Source organism: Girardinichthys multiradiatus, chromosome X, assembly GCF_021462225.1.
Source record: "Girardinichthys multiradiatus isolate DD_20200921_A chromosome X, DD_fGirMul_XY1, whole genome shotgun sequence".
Classification (NCBI taxonomy): domain Eukaryota; kingdom Metazoa; phylum Chordata; class Actinopteri; order Cyprinodontiformes; family Goodeidae; genus Girardinichthys; species Girardinichthys multiradiatus.
The window spans coordinates 19,660,501-19,679,379 of record NC_061817.1 but is presented as its reverse complement, the minus strand read 5'-3'; the positions used below and the strand labels follow the sequence as shown (position 1 = coordinate 19,679,379).

The 18,879-nt window shown below is 36.9% G+C and overlaps 1 protein-coding gene across 1 annotated transcript in view; it reads left to right on the top strand.

Moving 5' to 3' along the window:
• Positions 1-3,750: 3,750 nt before the first annotated feature.
• The window catches only part of LOC124862642 (cytoplasmic phosphatidylinositol transfer protein 1-like), a 90,945-nt gene continuing 75,816 nt past the window's right edge, over positions 3,751-18,879 (top strand). The window contains exon 1 of the mRNA XM_047356687.1: positions 3,751-4,318. Coding sequence (XP_047212643.1) covers positions 4,271-4,318 — 48 coding nt within the window. The 5' untranslated portion in view covers positions 3,751-4,270. The remainder of the gene's footprint in view (positions 4,319-18,879) is intronic.

Sequence of the window (18,879 nt, the reverse complement as noted above, 5' to 3'; positions counted from 1 at the left end):
AAATATGCTTGAGTAAATTAAAAACTTTCTTCATATGCAAGTATCTTATATGACTAAATTTAACTTAAAAGACCCAGGGTTGCAATATGGATTGTGATACCAAATATGGCTCACAATCCCTGTATCTGTTTATAATGATGTTTATATATCTTTACAATGGCAATATATCCCATATTCTTCTTTGTTTGTGTATCTGTGCATTTAAGTTATTTTGTGGCTATTTTACTGTGGACATGAGCACAAGGCTTAAAAAGAAATGTGATATTTGAGTCCAGGGCCATCTTGCTGCTTTTCTATATTGTATTTTGCATACTCTTCATGGAGTTTGCATGGTCTCTTTCTAGGTTCACCGCCTTCCTCCCACAGTCCAAAAACATAAGATTTATGTTAATTCTCATACACTGCAACTGTGTTTATTATAGGTCTGAACATGTGTATGCATAGTTGTTTGTTCAGTGATGTTTGTTCAGTGTGTCTGGTAACCTGTCTGGTGTGTATACTGCCTCTCACCCAATGACATCTGGAGATTGGCACCAGCCCCCGATACTACACAGATTAAGATGTTGGAGTTTACATGTCTTTTATCTTCCCAGTTTAAATGGTGCTCAATGATTAAAAGAACTACACAGAAAAAAAACTGTGATGTGTGGCCATCATTTCAGTGGACCTGTGCAGGATTACGTATTGTTAAATTAGTCTCCAAACAAGAATATTTCACTAATATTCATGAATGTTACTGACATACAAATCATGATCTGGTTTGCATTTATTGCCAATTTTGTTTTTACTAACCTTTTAAATGTTTTAGTTAGTAAAGCTTTGGGCTTTTATATCAAATCATAAGGATTTGAAAAATAAATACATGAATGTAAAGTTATGTGGCAAAAGAAACAACTTTTCTATGAATTCCTGAAGCTGTTTTTTATGTATTCTCCATCTTTTATAGTTGAAGACACAGAAAAAAATGATGAAAAAAAATTCATCATATGGTATGTTTTTTTCTCTCCAGAGAGCACTTCTGAGAATGCAATAAAGCTGCATCATAAAAAAAAAAAAAAAAAAAACACATGCTGCTGTAAGCCCCCTTTAGTAAAAAACATCTGTTTTTGTTCCTTAAAGACAATGACATGTATATGCTGCTATGCCATTTGGATTTAAATATCTCTAGTGACACCTAACGGATGACACGTAGCACTGCAAGTCATTAACTCTTCTAGCAATATTGGTTTAAAAAATATCCCCCTGAGAACAGTTTAATTATAATCCAGTTCTCTGTAAATGCTGTTAAATTGATCACCTCGATCTGCAACACATGCAATGATAATCTGCAGATTATGTTTTTTAGCATTGCAGTTTCAGGTTATTTTCCACCGAAAAAAAGCATAACCAATCTAACATTCAGCCCTAAACAAGAACGTTTAGAAGCACTCATCAGAGACTCTTAATTGTCTTGATTGGATCATTTTTAATTGATCTGTTCAGTTTATTTAAAACAAACACAAAAAAAAACACATATTGCTCTTCAGAGCTATTAATTTCTTTAAAAACACTGCATACTGTGCTGTAAGTTCCCATTATCTGCACTTTTGCAGATTTTCTGTCACACTTAAATGGTTCAGGGCTTCACGGTGGCGCATTTGGTAGCACTGTTGCCGGTTTGACTCCCGGCCGGGGGTCTTTCTGCATGGAGTGTGCATGTTCTCACTGCGCATGCGTGGGTTCTCACCTCCCCCAGCTCAAAGACGTGTAGGTTAATTGGTCTCTCTAAGTTGCCCTTAGGTGTGTGAATGAGTGTTTGTGTGTTGCCCTGCGATGGACCGGCAACCTGTCCAGGGTCTACCCCACCTCCTGCCCCTAGACTGCTGGAGATAGGCACCAGCCTCCCTGCGACCCACTATGGAAGAAGCGGTATAGAAGATGAATGACTGACTGACTTAAATGGTTCAGATTATGTAACAAATGTGTACATCTAACAAAGATAACCTGAGTAAATTATTTTATGCATAAAGAGGAAAAAGCTGTCCAAAGCAACCTGGTGTGAAAAAGTGCATAATCCGTAAGACCAAAAATTTATATAATCAAGAACTAAGGGAGGCATAAATAAACAACCATGAGATTAATAAGAGGAGGACACAGCAGAGTGTGGGTCCACTCCTCCAAGTATATAAATGTATATATATAAATACTTGGAGGAGTGATTACTGTAGTGGAAACAGGTATGGGATTACTAAAAGGCTGCAGCTGTGGGCCTGATCGAGAATCTGAGAAGTGAGGGAGGGTAAAAAATTAAGGAGATCTAATAAAAAACCAACAAGAATCAGGGAGACAACTACAGCCACACAGAAAATTATTCACAAAGTAACGAGAAATACAGACTTATGTAAACACAAAATAATATGTTTCATATAAGCTTAAATAAATAATGAACATCCTAAGTAATCAAATATCTGAAAGATTTTGTTTTGGAAATATGATTTATTTGACTATTTGCTGAACATATCATAGAAATTGTTTTAGTTTTGCTTATAGTTTATAGACCTTTGATATTTTGTACTGGGTAAAAATGTATACTTGTAAATGGTTAAATAAAGCACACATTACTACAATAAAACACAAAGCTGAAAATCAAGGAGTCATACTAAACTCAGCTCTTCAGTTTGTAGTAATCAGAAGGGAACAGATGAATCTTCCATTAAAATGTTATTAAAATTATTACAAAAAATCTCTAAATGAAGTCCTTAAAGTTGTTCTAAAAATATCCTATAAAAGAAAAAATAGAGAATTACGTTAAAACTTTTTTTTAGGCTTTCTACCAAGAAAAGTCGTACACAGCTAAACTTCAGCACCATGGTTAGCTACATTTCAGAACCAAGGCCAGTACCAGGACTACAATTAGTCCAGGATCAGAACCACAGTCAGAACCACGGTGCTGGCAGACGAGCAACACTGATGATACATTCAAAAGGACTTACTGTGAATTACCCAGTAGATAAGTTGAGCAACATACACACTACCTGTCAAAAGTTTTATAACGCCTTTCTCATTTAATGGTTTTCTTTAAGTTTATGACTATTTCCATTGTATGTAGATTCTGAGTGAAGATATCAAAACAGTGAATGAAATCATAAGGAATGACGTAGCAAACGAAAAATTGTAAAACAACTTTAAATTCATTTTATATTTTAGATTACTTTGCTGTGATGACTGAAATATTGATCTTTGGCCGTCTCTCAATGAACCTCTGGGAAGTTCTTTCAAGACTTATTAGAAAACCATTCCAGGTGACCACCTCATGAAGCTCATGGAGAGAATGGCAAGAGAGCCAAGGAGTAATCAGAACAAAGGGTAGCTAGTTGATAGAATCTAAAGTATAAAAATGTTTAGAGTTATTTTTTACACTTTTTGTTTGCTACGTAATCCCATGTTTGTTCATTCATAGTTTTGTTACCTTTGGTGAGAATCTACAATTTAAATAGTTATAAAAATAAAGAGACCCACTAAGTGAGAAAGAGTATCTAAAACGTTTGACAGGTAGTGTATATAGTTTTGGGGTAGAAAACAGAATTCTAGCATATAATTATGAAAAATACCTTAGCAATACTGCACACTTTGACATTTAAGTACCGATGGTGGGCATAGTAACAGCTAATTCGGATAATAAATTAAAAACAAACTAAGGGATTATCTAACGATACTGAGGCACACATTTTTATCTGTCATTGCTCCAAAGCAATGCAGTCATTTGACATTCTTACGGTTATCTCATGCTGTTGCTGTATATTTCGACTGCAGGGGTCATTCATATGCGTTTATTTGTTGTTGGTCCACTCAGCCGCTGCGCGCTCCTCCGCTTCACAGAGCTGCTGCTGCTGTTCTGCGTCGCGCATCTCCGGACGGAAAACTAAAGAGAAGCAGATATGCTGATACACTTCCTTACGGTACAGTGAAGATTTTATTTCTCTGGAAGGGCTCAGTTGTACTCCTGGACTTAAGCGAAAAGCCCGTTGTGAGGGACTTATTTCGGAGTTTGCTGTTGGTGCGCTTTTTGCGTTACCGGATTTTTAATGAATTAGTTTAGAGAACTGGTGGAGGGTTTTGCATGTTTTGAAGGAATCTCTTGAAGAAATCTCCACTGCGGAACGGCTGCTGATGAAGAAGTGAAGCGGGATTTGGTGATTATTCCCGATTTTCTTGGATTTTATTGTGGAGATTTTCCAACTCATCCATCCGCAGCTTCTTCCTAGTTGCCATCACCTTCTGTGCGGGGACAATGTTGATGAAGGAGTACCGCATCTGCATGCCTCTGACAGTAGAGGAGGTAGGTGAAGTTTTCAATCATTCTCGCTGTTGTACATCCTGCTCTTTCTGCTGGGTTTCACTCTTTCAGTTTTAATCTGTGCCCAAAAACCTTACAACTGTAGATTTGTTCCCTGATGTGCATTTTTATCACTGAAAAGATTGTTGTAAAGTTGCCTGCTATGCGTTTTTTCGGTGTTTCGCACCAGAGCTGCTACAATAGACTTGCAGTCAGGTTGCAATCGCGGGGTGGCGCTATTGCTGTTTCTCAGTTTACATTTAAGATCTATCTATCTATCTATCTATCTATCTATCTATCTATCTATCTATCTATCTATCTATCTATCTATCTATCTATCTATCTATCTATCTATCTATCTATCTATCTATCTATCTATCTATCTATCTATCTATCTATCTATCTATCTATCTATCTATCTATCTATCTATCTATCTATCTATCTATCTATCTATCTATCTATGATGTGCAACATCTTTATATGCACATGGAACACCCCTTTCAGGCAGTAGTAGTTGTGGACCTGTAACAAATCACTAACAAGCAGATTGCAAGAAGTCATCTGTGTTAATCTGCTGCAATTACTAAATTGAGGTGGTGCCCTCTGTCATCAACTATAACACTGTCATATAATGCAGCTCCCGACGTGCCTCCCTGGGTTGTTTGACCTCCATTTGCACCTTGATTCATGTGAGTCGAGCCACTAGTGTGATGGTTTAGTGGTTCCGGGGTAGAAATGGCAGTGTTACCATTTCGGGTTTCACAGTGCTGATGGCCTCCTATAACATTCAGTACCTGACACAGCATTTGAACTTGTTACAACCATAAACATATTTTAAAGGGATTTTATATGACAATACCACAAATGCAGATTTGTGGCATGCAAGACTAATAGTTTTCCTGTAGACACATTTTCACAACTGAGCTGTGGACCTCTGCAGCTCCTCCAGAATAATTGTGGCCCTCTTAGCTGTTTGTTTAATTATGCTCTCCTTGCATAACCTCCTAGTTTAGGTGGGCGGCCATTTCTTGGTTGGCTTGAAGTTGTGACATACTGGTTCCATTTTCAGACAATGGACTGAACATTGCTCTGCGTTTCCAACATATTGTGGTACTATTTTATGACTTCTTCCCAAGTTTATCCCAGAGCTGACTGCTGTTTCCTTTGGTCTCCACCAAATCTTAGGGGTTTCACAGAACAGCAGTGTTCATACTGAGATTAAGTTATACAGAGGTGGACTCTATATGCTCATCAGGCAACTGGATTTTATTTAGAGGTATCAGAGTCAAAGGGGCTGAACACAAGTGCATGTCATAGTTTCCAGATTTTATTAGTAAAAAAAGGGAAAACCTTACACCATTTTCTTATCATTTTTGTCCGAAGAAAATACATTGAGATGTGTAGTTGTAATTTGACTAAATGTCAAAAATTGAATGGGAAATTTGCATGGCACTGTAGATGTTACAGGTTAAACATCTTGATGAAACCGACACAAGTGTTGAATACATTCTATGGCTACTGTGCTTCTCCAGTTGGCTTCCATGTAGGCCTTGTGTTGGAAAACTGATTTAGAATGGTAAATTAATGCATAAACCTAGTCATATTAGGGGAATCTTTTTAAAGAAGGTATTGGCTCCCGCATTTCCTGTTGTTATGCTTTCTAATAATTGATATGTATTACGTGTGTGCTTTGGGACATTTTATAACCAGTCAGGATTTTTGGTAAGACAGACCAACATAACAGATGGTAGAATTAATGAGCTTTGATGAAACTTCGATGCAAAGGTTTGTAAAGTTTAGCATGTTATACATCACAGTGACAGAGTTGGTATAATAAGTCAAGATAAAATTTATGTCTAGTTGCTTTTAATCAGACAATTTACCAGCTTGCTTTGAGGTCTATTGATCGTTGGCCCCTTTTTTGTGGTTTCTGGGAGTTTGATGTTTCTAATTAAGAGCATGCTCCTTCATCACTTCATGTCTTGAGGCACCGTCTTTGCTCCACTAGTGATGAAACACAAAGAAGCACTCCACAGCCAGACAAAAACAGTTACATCTGTTGTCGTAATGACTGTAATGCAAGTCAGCTTAATCTATTGATATGTCAGTGACTTGGCAAATGAACAGTTATGATCTATCAATGTTGGCAGATAGCAAATATGCACCTGCTTGCAAAAACAGACGACCATGCACTCTTTGTCCCTTCTCAAAAACACTCCTAAGCTCACTAAGTGTGCATCCATGGGGATTTGCTTCAGCTCTTTAACCACAAGGAAATTGCAAACCAATAAAGCAATAATGAGGTTTCTATGTGTTTTTCTAAGTTACTTTAAATGCAGAGCTCGAGGACAAATAGCTAAATGTACAGTTCCTTGGCAATTTAATTAAAGAACAAGTATTTCATAGTAGAGTCACCTTGATTAGTGCAAATTACATAATGTGCAGTTTGGTGCTGATGCAGAAATAGAATGACAGAATAGATGACAGAACACATCATTATCATGATCATCATCTAAGGCTGTATTTTCCTTTGAATTCCTGAAGAGTTCATTTAGGGCTTTGGTGACCTGCCTATATTGCTTTGATTACTTCCACAATGCTTTCACGAAACAGATTCATTTCATTGTTTTTTTTAGAAAACTCAAAAAACAACATGACAAGACAGCAAAGGAGTTTCACCTACTCTTTATCATTAGACCACCAGAGGCGATGAAAGCGAAGTGCTGCAGAGAAACAAATCACGCCAGAAAGCTGCAGTCGTGACAGACAGAGTTGTATTCTGTAGCACAAATGTTTCATTTTGATTGTGCCAATGGTTTTGAGATTTTTGATGTTACTTAATTGGGTTATCCATTACTTCACTCTGTCAGCAGAAAATGAATTAGTGTTTTATGTTGCACAGTCATATAGTACATCCTAAGCTATTTAAACTTTGTTTACATCAGGTAAAGTTAAATGTTACTTAATTAAAACTACTGATACTAACTGTGATGGCTGGTGGACAATGAAGCACCCTTTAAATTTAGAAATTTTCTCATAAGGCCCTTACATGATTTTGTTTGTGTTTTTTTTAAACATTTATAATTTACATAGAGTCCAGATGCATTTCTTAATCATTCTTTCAATTTGATTTCCTGATGCTGGAACTGCCAATGTTTCTCCAGTAAAGATGACGCTTCCACATAAAGATCATGTCTAGTTCACTAAATAAAAATATACAAACTTTACTTATCAGATACAGAATTTCTGTGCAGTCTGAAACAGGCAGAAATTTAATTTCAATAGTTTCTAGATGTGGGCAAGTATGAAAAAAGCAACAACCAAAAAAACGGAGGATGTTAAATATTTGTATTTTCAAGATAAATTCCCCATCTAATTGTCTAGATCATAAGCCCTTCCATCCCTGCTTTCTTTCAGCCTTTTAAAATGTTATTGTGTCCTCCCTCCCTCCATCCCTGCCTGCATTATATCCTTTCCTATTTTTTTCATTCTTCCCTTTTCTCATTTTTCTCTTTCTATCATTTATTTCTTTAATGTGCCTTTTCTTTTTTCCCTCCTCGCGTCTCATCTTTCCCTCGTCTCTCCTTTCTTTCTTGTGCCCCATGTCCCTTTTTTGTCTTTCCTTCATTGTATCCTACATCTGCCCCTTCCTTGACTCCCACCCTCCTACCTTTTCGGCTTCTATCTTTCTTTGCTTTCTTATATCATTGTTTCCTTCATTTCCTTCCATGTGTCCTTTTTCCTTCCTTCCTTGCTTACTTCTTCCTTCCTTCATGTCGTACCTCTATTGCCACCTTGTGTCCTTTCTGGTGTTTTCATTCTGTCTTTCCTTGCTTGTCTCTTTCTTTACTTTATGTCTTTCATTGTGCCCTTCTTCTGCTGCCTTGGATAATATCACAACATCTATATCACCTGCAGCTTTCCAGCAAAACGTAAATTGTAACAGGTTTTTAAACATGACATATTAGATTTATGACACAATAATGACAACAACAAGGAGATAACCCATGCATGCACTGGAAAAACATGCAAACTCCAGGCAGAAGAACCCCACCCAGGATTCAAACCCAGGACCTTTTAACAACTGATCCACTCTGCAGGTCTCTTTTGGGACATGTCTGGTTTAATTTATTATGCTGCTTTAAATTTTAAATATTTACTTGGAGTCGGGACCCATTTTAATTGTTTCAAAGCTTAACCACTGTTTGAAAATTAAACCACTAGGTTGTAATCTTAAATTAAGCTTCTGTTCTTCTCTCCCCAACCAGTAATAATTGAGAATGTTGAATTTTGCATCCGTGAAAATCATTTGAAAGATGCTACAGTTGCATGCTTTTGTTGTTTTATTAGGTGTTTAAATAAATTATATATAGTGAAGCCATCATGAAAGAATTAATGTCTATAGTTTTTTTTTGTTTTTATTCTTGAAAATTAGCCCTAATAGTTGTAACCTGAGGACGTTTCATTTAGCAAAAAACCTGACCTGATGTCTGCCCACAAAACAAACCTACTCAGACAATACAAAACCTCCCAGCAACAGAATATTTGTGTGGCGAAGAACATAACTTTATGATGAGTAATTTTAATGTTTTTGAGGGTAGTAGAAGGCAGTCAAAATTCAACAGCTCAGTCTTGTGTTTTTTAAGGTATTTAATTCATAGGGGAAGCAAGGCATGACATTTGAGCAAATTTCTCTGTTTTTATCATCAGTGAAGCATAAAATTAACATATTTGGCCCCACAAAAGTAAGAAACTAATGTAGGAAGAGTCTAAAATTTGTCAGCTGCAGGCAGGATTAGAAGACACACTCTGTAGGAGGACGTAATTATGGCTCAGAAATTTAGCGGGAATGGGAGGGGACTGGATTAGTAAAACAGTCCAGTGCAGAGAACAAATTACTACCTTCTAGTACCTATGTAAATATGTCTAACTTCAGGTCAGTGTATGCACACAGTTCAGAAAAATGTTATAAACAGCGGTTTGTTGTTAACTTCTAACAGACAATGTTGGCCTTCTCTGTAAGAGCGTAAGCTTTAAAACGCTTGCGTAATGCTTTCTTAATCGTCTTAATTTTTAAAAAAGGTGGATCGTTTGATGTTTCCTGTCCCTACTTGCTCTGATTTCTGTGCTAAAGCAGCAGCCAGTCTGTGAAGCTCGAGAGACAAACTGAGGGAGTCCCCGGTGTGAAGATAATTGAAACACTGGTGTTATTCTGCGATTGTGCTCACTTTGCCTCAGTTTATGGCGACTCTATTGAAGGTAATTCTCTGCACATTTCCCGAGAAGATTTCTTACTGTGAAGATTTCTTTCACAGTAATCTTTTATACAATACATTATTTTGGAGACCTTCCATGTATGAAATTGCAAAAAAGGCATTTGATCATGACGGGCACGGCTAATCTTTTTGGTAATTGCTGTTATTTGAAGTGTTTTCTCTACAATGACAAATTTTCGGGCTGCACGGAGGGACAGTGTTTAGCACTGTTGCCTTGCTGCAAGAAGCCTCCAAGTTCGAATACCAGCCTGGGCTTTTTTTGCCTGGAATTTGCATTTTCTCCCCATACATGTGTACTTTGACTTCCTCCCACAGTCCAACGATATGAATGTTAGGTTATTGTGTTGCTATTTTGCCCTCAGGTGTGAGTGTAGATGGTTGTTGGTTCTGTGTGTTTCTGTGTTGCCCTGTGATGGACAGGCGACCTGTCCAGGGTGTGCCCCACCTCTTGTCTAATGACCGCTGGAGATAGGCACCAGCCCCCCTCATCCCTACAAAGATAAGCAGGTATGGATGTTAGTATTTTTGATCATATCCATACGTCTTTGATTTGTAAAGTGCTTAATGTCTACATGGTTTGTGCACAAATGTTTGGTGTTGCCACATAGATGTGTCTCTATTATTCTGGTCTCTATCTAATGTACAGAGCTTTTATTGTTTTTGTTCAAAGTCTAAAAAAATATATAAATAAAAACAGTTAAATGACCAATTCCAAATGTAATTACCATCTGCATCTTCATCTGATCTTGTGAAGTACTGGAACATGCTGCGACTGGATATCTTTCAGGTTTACTGTTTTTCAAAGCTTTTTGCTTTGTATATTTTTTTCAAAAGTCTACATTTTGTATAAATATTAGTGAAATCTGAAGCAGGTTTGGCTTAATCTGTGGACCTCAATGCAGGTTTCTTTTTAAATCAAAATAACAGTTATTTTAATGTTGTCAAAAAAGACATTATGGTGAAAGAATGCATGTCTGAAATGTAAAAAGAAAAAGAGGGAGAGGGTCATTGAGGTAACATCCTTAATTGGAGGCTGTGGAAATGTAAAAGGCAGACAGGACAAGCAAGTCAGAAATGATTTTCCTTAGCAGGAACATTTATTATCTGGCAAACACAGAGGGTCAACACTTTTCTATTTATAGTAAACACTAAATTAAGAGCAGCCAGGCATGCAGTTTGTCAGGTGAAGCTCTGACAAGTAAAATTAGTATTAGGTCTTAGTGAGAGTCTATGATTGTGTTAGCATGGTGTATTTGTGTGTAGCTGGGCCTGAAGGAAACTGTTGTTGACAGGAACTCTGCACATCAAGTGCTTGCTTATTAATTTAAAGGCATGCGGTCAATAGAAGGCAGACACTCAGCGCTGTGTAAGGTAGGAAAAATAACAAAAAAACATTCATCATTAGGAAAAAATGACAGACACAAGGAGAAAATAAACCCAGCAAACACCAACTGCTCTATAAATTACACACAGACCACAGATACAACTGAGGAGTCTCAAACACACACTAGAAAACATAGTTATCAGATTAACATATATCAAAGCAGAGAACAGGACCAGAAATTCAAATCTTGCCACTTTTGCTGCAATATATACATAATAAATTCTAGATTATACATGTTTGCATTAAGAAAAAGACCAAAAGAACTTGTATTATTTCAGTTGGTCTTGAGCTGAATCACCAAACAGTCCTATTGCACTGTTGAGATAGAGAAGGATGGAGTGGGAGAACTGGTAGGAAAGACCAGGTTAAAAAGAAAAACAAAATTTTATCATACCTACAGTTAGGTGGAAAAGAAACTACATGTACACTATTTAGAAGGTGATAGTAATGTATAATGGCAGGCTGTTACCAGTCTGACCTATGATAAACCGATGCTGAGCAAAATAACACAGATAGAAACTGCTGGTACTTGGATGTTTACCCATAAGCTACTGCAGGTGATAATGCTACACCAGGGTAGGGCTGCACAATACATCACAACCATATTGTCATCGTAATATCAGAGTACACACTATTAATTTGCAAAGGATGCTTGGAATGCAGTAACTGTATGCCACGATATTCCAAGTATGAAAATTTGCATGCCAATCAGATATTCAGCATATTTGGTTAAGCAGGACTTATGCAGATGCTTACATAGATCACAGTGCCCAGGATGATGGTGACAGACTTGGAAGCACAGTCAGAAAAAAAGAGGACTGAGGAAAATGTGGAATCATCAGAACTGATATCGTCATTACAATTTGTACAAATATCACCATTGCATCATTTTCTAATGTGGTGCAGCCCAACACCAGGGCAAGTACCCCAACCAGCTACTGGGATGCAGTAGCTGGTATCTCACTGAACGGGACTGAGCAGTCAGCTGATGTTCACTTCTCTGTGTTTTTTACCCTAATTCATAGCAGGACGTCTGCCTCCAGCAGTTCTCATTTTTAGGCTGGTCATCTGTTACTGTTGTGTCCTGCTGACTCAACCTTCAGCTACATGTTTGAAGCTAATAATTTGAAAGGGAGTTCCTTTAGGCATATAGATAGTGGATTCACAATTTTTACATGCTTCTCTGCATCCTCAGACACAGCTACCAATAACAATCTAATGCTTGACACAAAACGTCAACTAATTTACATGCCTTGTTATTTCTTAGACATAATATTGATAAAATTAATAGGAGTGATATATCCAAACAATGCTGCCATCTGTATCCAGAACAGTGTTGTACTCTTTTATTTGAACCCATCTAAACTGTTTTACAAACACAAAAAAAAAAGTCTGTAGAAATTCATGATGTTTTCGTATTCAGTCCTGTACAGATTAACTGTTGTAATATAAATAGCACAATGTTAGATTTTAATGTTAATTGCATTGTTACATTCTGATTTGTGTGTCATTTTGCAATAATCTGTCTGTCAAATGCATAAATATAACATAACATAAACTGATTTCAGGTTGATCAGATTTTAGATATTTGTATGAATGAATATCATTTCTTTATTTTGAGTCATAAAATGAATAATTTCCAATTACAGTAGATGTTTTTTTTTTTTCAACTGTGCAGCAATTTGTTAATTCTTTGTTCTCAATTTAACTACTGATCTACTGATATTTTACTCAAAGAAAATGCAATTAAATGACAGCAATAAATATTATGGACCAGCAGAAGGTTGCTCAGAAATATTTTGGTAATGATGGGTTATATTTCATAAGAGGTGGCTGAAGAGGTGGCTGGCCCAAACAGGAATGAAAACAGTAATCAGTGGAAGTAGGGTGCCATACAAACGTTTAACACAGTAATACATGAATAAATATCTAAAATGGAAATTTATTATATTGAACATTTGTGGGGGGTTTTCTCTATATTTCATAAAAAATAGGTGAAATGACCTGGAGATATGTTTGTTTCTTTGTTGTATTGATTGTGATTGTTTTTTGTGCTCTGCCAACATTGTCTATTTTTTGTTCTGGTTTTTGTGTTTTAATATTTAACTTAATGAGACTTAAAAACTCATCCCACACCTTTTCTCTGTACTTTTGTTACCTCAAAACATTAATAAACAGCCCAAATGATTGTTTCAGTCTTTCCATCAATTTAATCTCAAACTGAGGTAAAGCTGAAAAAAGCTCAAAAAAAAAAGATTGAAAGGTAGCCATAAATTTAACATTATACATCAAGTCAAAACAATAATCTATGTGACCCTGTCCTCATGTTGGTATTGTGTTAAATATAGAAAAGTGGCAGTCATATATTTGTTCACTTTACTATACAGAAAACTATAAATCACATGATTCCCTGTCTACTTCTGTTTTTCCTGTCACTTACTGTTAACATCCTGTCTAAACAGGGAGAAACAATGGCCGCTGAGAATAGAAGCTGCCCCAACACACTCGGTGTGCCGTTAGAGTTATGGGACAGGTGTAAGGAGAGGAGAGCAGCTGGGCTTGCAGCAACATAATGTGATCACAGAGTAGCAATGTGATTTGTGTACGCCGCTGATTGATTAAGTCTGTGATCAGAGCCTCCGTATGATAATGTGGTCACATGCATTAGTCATTTGCTATTTTCTAAATTAAATGCACTCTCACCAGGAAGATGCTAAAAATATACTGTCACAAGATTAATAAATCATAAATGTTTTGCAGCATATGCTGTTACAGTATAACAGAATCACAGTTCCTTTGCAGAAAACTAGAGAATCATATATTCAACTCTAATTTGAGTTAATAAACACAAGAAAAATGCATTCAGTTCATGCCAGTTCACATTTTGACTTTTAGGCAGGCATTGTACTTTCTCCCATATTGTTGACTGATGCTTTATTTCTCTGTATGTTTTGAGAAGTAATGCTTTATATTTTCTGGGTATACATTTTGGCATCAAACAAAGGCAAAGTTAACTTTTAAATTCCCCTTATGTTTTTGAGTAAAGCATGCTTCTTCATATCAGAGATGGTAAACCACAACAATGTGCACATGTGTATGTATGTATATAATTCAGGAAAGTTGTTGTGTGTTTCTTCTTTCCAAAACAGTATAATTTATGTGGCTGTTGTTGTCAACTTAAGAGCACGTAATCGGTACTTTTGGAAATTGAAGCATTTGAAGTCTGGGTGTTCTCGTTGGACACAGTCTAATTAAAAGTCATACTAGGTAGTGATTAAGTTATTATGCTTTCAAAATGAGAACACCTTTAGAATCCAGCAGGTCATCATAAGTCAAATAAGCCGATTCCTTTTCAAAACATGACAGCTTGTTTTAATTAGTAAAATCCACCTCAATCCTGTAGGTGTTGCAGTTTGATTGTTTGTGTTTGCATGTTCAGGTGTGGTAGCAGCAGATGAAGTTAAGTGGTTTGTTTTAGTTGCTAGTTTTAATAGTTAGCCGTATTTGTTTTAAGTAACTGGTTTACATTTAGCTAAATTTTGTCATTTAGTCTATTTGATAATCATGCACCTACAGACAACTCTGGAAATGACTATGGTGTTGTTGGCTGGTGCACCTTTAATTAGATGTAGTTTAACATGTGGCTTTAGTAGGTGCATCCACCCAAAGTAAAACAGGAATATTCATGTGATCAGTGGATTACTATCCATTCGCATACAATTGGATGAGGAATTAAGTATATTGCTGCATTTAAATTTATTTAGACCACTGAAAACCCTCAATGATTTCTCGATTATTTCACTTTTCCAACAAAAAAAAAGCCAACAAAGCCAAATCTGTAATGTCGTCATGGTGAGCTGCTGCTAACCATCAGAGGAAAAAATGGTGCCGTCTAAAAAAGATTAAATGTACAACTCTAATTAGGTCAGGTATGACTTTAGGCCTAAGAATTGATGAGTAACACAGTTATGTAATTTAAAGTTTAATAATAAAATATCAGTGCATGATATCCCAGTCTTTCCGTCAATGACTGGATTCTCAACCTAAATAGAAACGTGCCACGTAAAAATCGGCACTTACACAATTTATGAGCTCTATGCAATTTATAAGCTTAGAAAAAAAATGCTGCATCAGTATTGAATCGTCATAATTTTACCCTCAGTCTTTGTCACAGGCAATAAAGTTGACAAAGCAGCTCAATATGGCGCTATATTTATTGAGAAGTAATTTCTTCAAGTCATCCTCTCAGTCTCTGAAAAACAATGGCACAGCTATGTGTTCTCAATTAAAATCAATAATCATTAAAATTTGTTATGCTGTCAGATCAACCATCAGTCAGAATAGGTCCAAACTACATTAAGATTATTGTCAAATACAATGTATACAGTATGCCAGCACAACCACATAATTACTTGAACACACAAAAAAGCGCAGCAGCTAAGATAATTTGCTACTTTCATGCCTGTGGGTGCAGAGCAAAGATGTAACTTATTGTGCCTTGTTGGTTTATGTATTCATTTTAGGGTTTATTGGAGAAAACCCCTCGCCTCTACTGATGAATCTTATATTCTGGAAGTAATACTGGTCATTAGCAAAAGAATCCCAAGATAATTAAATGCAATCATTCAAACTGTATTGGATCAGAAAAAAGTATATTAACAGATTGTATGCATACAGTGACCTTTTCCCACCACTGAACAGATTCCGCTCCCTCGAAGCTAAAACGGCTAAAGATTAGAGTCCACACAGTCCCCTTATACACCAGGGGGTGGGGCAAGAACTGTTAAGAGAAAGCCAAAAAACCAAACACCCCCCAGTGCTTCCTGAGATAGCCCAGGCTTACATTCCTTGGCAAAATCAACTCGTTATAAGGTCACAGCATTGGATTTTATTGGAAAAAACATCTAGTTTAAGAGCAGATGAACCCATATTTCATCTCCTTGTAAGACATCCTCAAGGGGAGTGATAACTTCTAAGGTATGTGTTTTGCACACAGTAGAACCCTTTGCAAAACCCGAGAGGTCACTAGGACTTACATAGAGGGTTGCAATTCGACTGCTCTTCTCCTTTAACCTGAAAAGAATTACCCATTTTTCTAATAACTGTTAAACACAATAAACACATGGATGCTAATAAAAAAATATTCCCACAGGTTGTTTTGATCCAATCCCAGTTATCGGCTTGGAGTCACCAATCAACATTATTGAATGATCAGTCACCTGTACCTGACTTTACTCCTAATACCCGTTGTTGGTCTTATGTCTGTATATACATCAGCTGTACAACCAGCAAGATGCATTTTTGTAATTTTTTAACAATCACCGCCTTTCTTCATATCACTGCTTGCAAAATTGTATAGCTTGTGTAATTATTTTATAGATTGAGTCACTAAGCTCCTAAGTTTTTGTTACCTTTTCCAATGACATTGCCAGTGAGAGAGAAAGAGTCTGTGCCATTTGACCTGCTCTTCCAACTAGAAGGGAGAACTTGACTTAGAGAAGCTGTAACTTTTTTCATTAGGTTTTTCAAAGTTCACAACAAATTACGTTTTTAAAGCAGGATAACAACTTATCCAGTTTATATATTACAACATTTGGTACAATAGTTGTATAATAAATGAGCCAAAGAAAAACCGAGTTAACATGCTAATGTTGGCATAGAGCTAAAGGAAATTGCACTGTATGAACCAGTCTCACCTGGTGCCTGTGCCTTAATCAGTTTTGGGAACAACAAAATATAACATAAATAAAATATAAAGTAAATGAGAGAGTTCTGCAAAGGGAGATCGAACGAACTATAACTCCTGCTTTAAGTTTGAATATCTAAATATGTATATATTTACTGTGGAAACTACTTATATCACTTTGTAAATCCCTTGAAACATTGTTCAATATGGTATCTCAAATCTAGAACTAACCTTTGAACTTTTCATTATTATTCTGTCATTTCTGATGTCATAGTTGTTATTTTGATGCTTCCCTCACCCTTTTTAAATTTTTCCTCCCTCTTTTGCTATCTTTGTCTTTAGTTGTCTCCAGTTATTTATTTTTTTAATCAATAAAGTCAATTGTGTTCCACCAGTAATTCTCCCCATTCTTGAAGCCAAAATCTGTACCAACACTGCATGGCAACCAGACCCACCACACTGTCTTTCTAAGCTGTGAAGACATGACACCTACTTTTTTTCTCTCACTATCTCACTATCTATCACTAGATCAGTAAAAATTTTAGGACAGCCAAACCCTTTGTTTTAAACACACAATCCCCTTGATAAGGGTAAATGGTTCATGCATAGCATGAAATGGGATTCACCCTATAAGCAGAATAGCACACCTCCTCAACTTCCAGCTGCAGAAAATAGCTGACACTTCTGAAAGGCACAGTAATCATTCTCTGAATTCCTACAAAAGCAGGCTGTAATCACTGTAGCACTCTTATTTTGTGGGGGTGGACAACGCATTTGTGTGGCCCTAATTAATTTCCCTTCTCAAATCAAGGCAAGCGATGTGGCCGATTCAGTCAACGAGCAGCATAATTATCGTTTGATCCTTTGAAAGTCTTTCAAAGAGCATCTGGGTGATGTTCACTCTGCACTCCACTGACACAAAACCAGCCAGCACCAACAAAATAATAATTAGCAGAATGCAATTAAATTCCCTAACTTTTAGCTCCATAAGAAACCATCTATGAAACTAAACGACGCCGGTCTCGGTAAGCTGCAACATACTGGATGCTCAGTTAATTGACGATGACACAGACATACAATATGAATATCTAACTCATCCAAATACATGTGTATCACCTAAGGATGCTCACGCCACAATATCAGGTACAAGTGTCTTTGGTACCCATGGAAACATTTCTAGCACACACCTAAAAAGAAATCTCTTTGATGGTGAAGTAGCTTTCTGCATTTATGCAGTGAGCTTATATAGTTCAAGGTTTGTGTGCAAGGACAAAACTGATGATACAGTTTGTCAACTTAAATTAAAGTGGTTTTATTTTTGCTCATTTATAATGACCTGAGAACAACCTTCACTCTAAATAGTCTTCTCCTATAAGCTGCCAGAGAAAAAGACTCTAAACAGTCTTCTCCTAAGAACTGCCCACAAGACCATGAATCCTAATAGTGGGCAACACAGCTGTGGATGGGATTAAAAACTTCTGCAACAAGAGAAACACAGAAGTTATGATTGGTACCAGTAACGTAGCGTCCGATATCTCAGAGAATATTCTTGCAATCACAGAAAAGCGCCCGTCTCTAGAAAACCTCACTGTGGAGCCATGGATGACGTGGCTAAGAAAAAATCAGAAGGACTGAAGGAGGATTTCACTCGTCTTCTGAATATTGTTGGAGGTCTCAATATCAAGGTGTTTCTCAGTGGACCCTTTGCATCGATTTTCTGTGGAGATGAGATTTTTTCAAGACTTCTGATGATTAATAAATGGTTGAAAAAAACATGTGCTACTACATCCGTGAACTTCATCGACAACTTTAATATTTTTGGGGAAAAAAGACAACTCTTCAAGCAAGATGCCTTCTGTTTGAACAAGCCAGGAGCCAGACGTCTCACATCTAATCTGTTCTATTCAGTAAATAATCCACCAGCAGCTTCGACCTTCAGCAGAGAACATGGAGTATCAACAACAATGATAACGCTGCCTCCAACAGCTCCAGCAGAAACAATCAGCCAGTTGATTGAGAAAGAGAGGTCATCACAAAAGGTCTCCCCGTAGAAATCCACAGGAGAAGTGGATACCCCGTTACACCCCCTCCCCCAAAACCCAGACCCATACCGACACCCCTGGTAAACCCCCCTCACCCAGTCCCCGACCCAGACCGCACAGAACTCTCCCATCTCCCCACTGAGCCCACTTTTTGCTTTACTGGATTCTGATAACA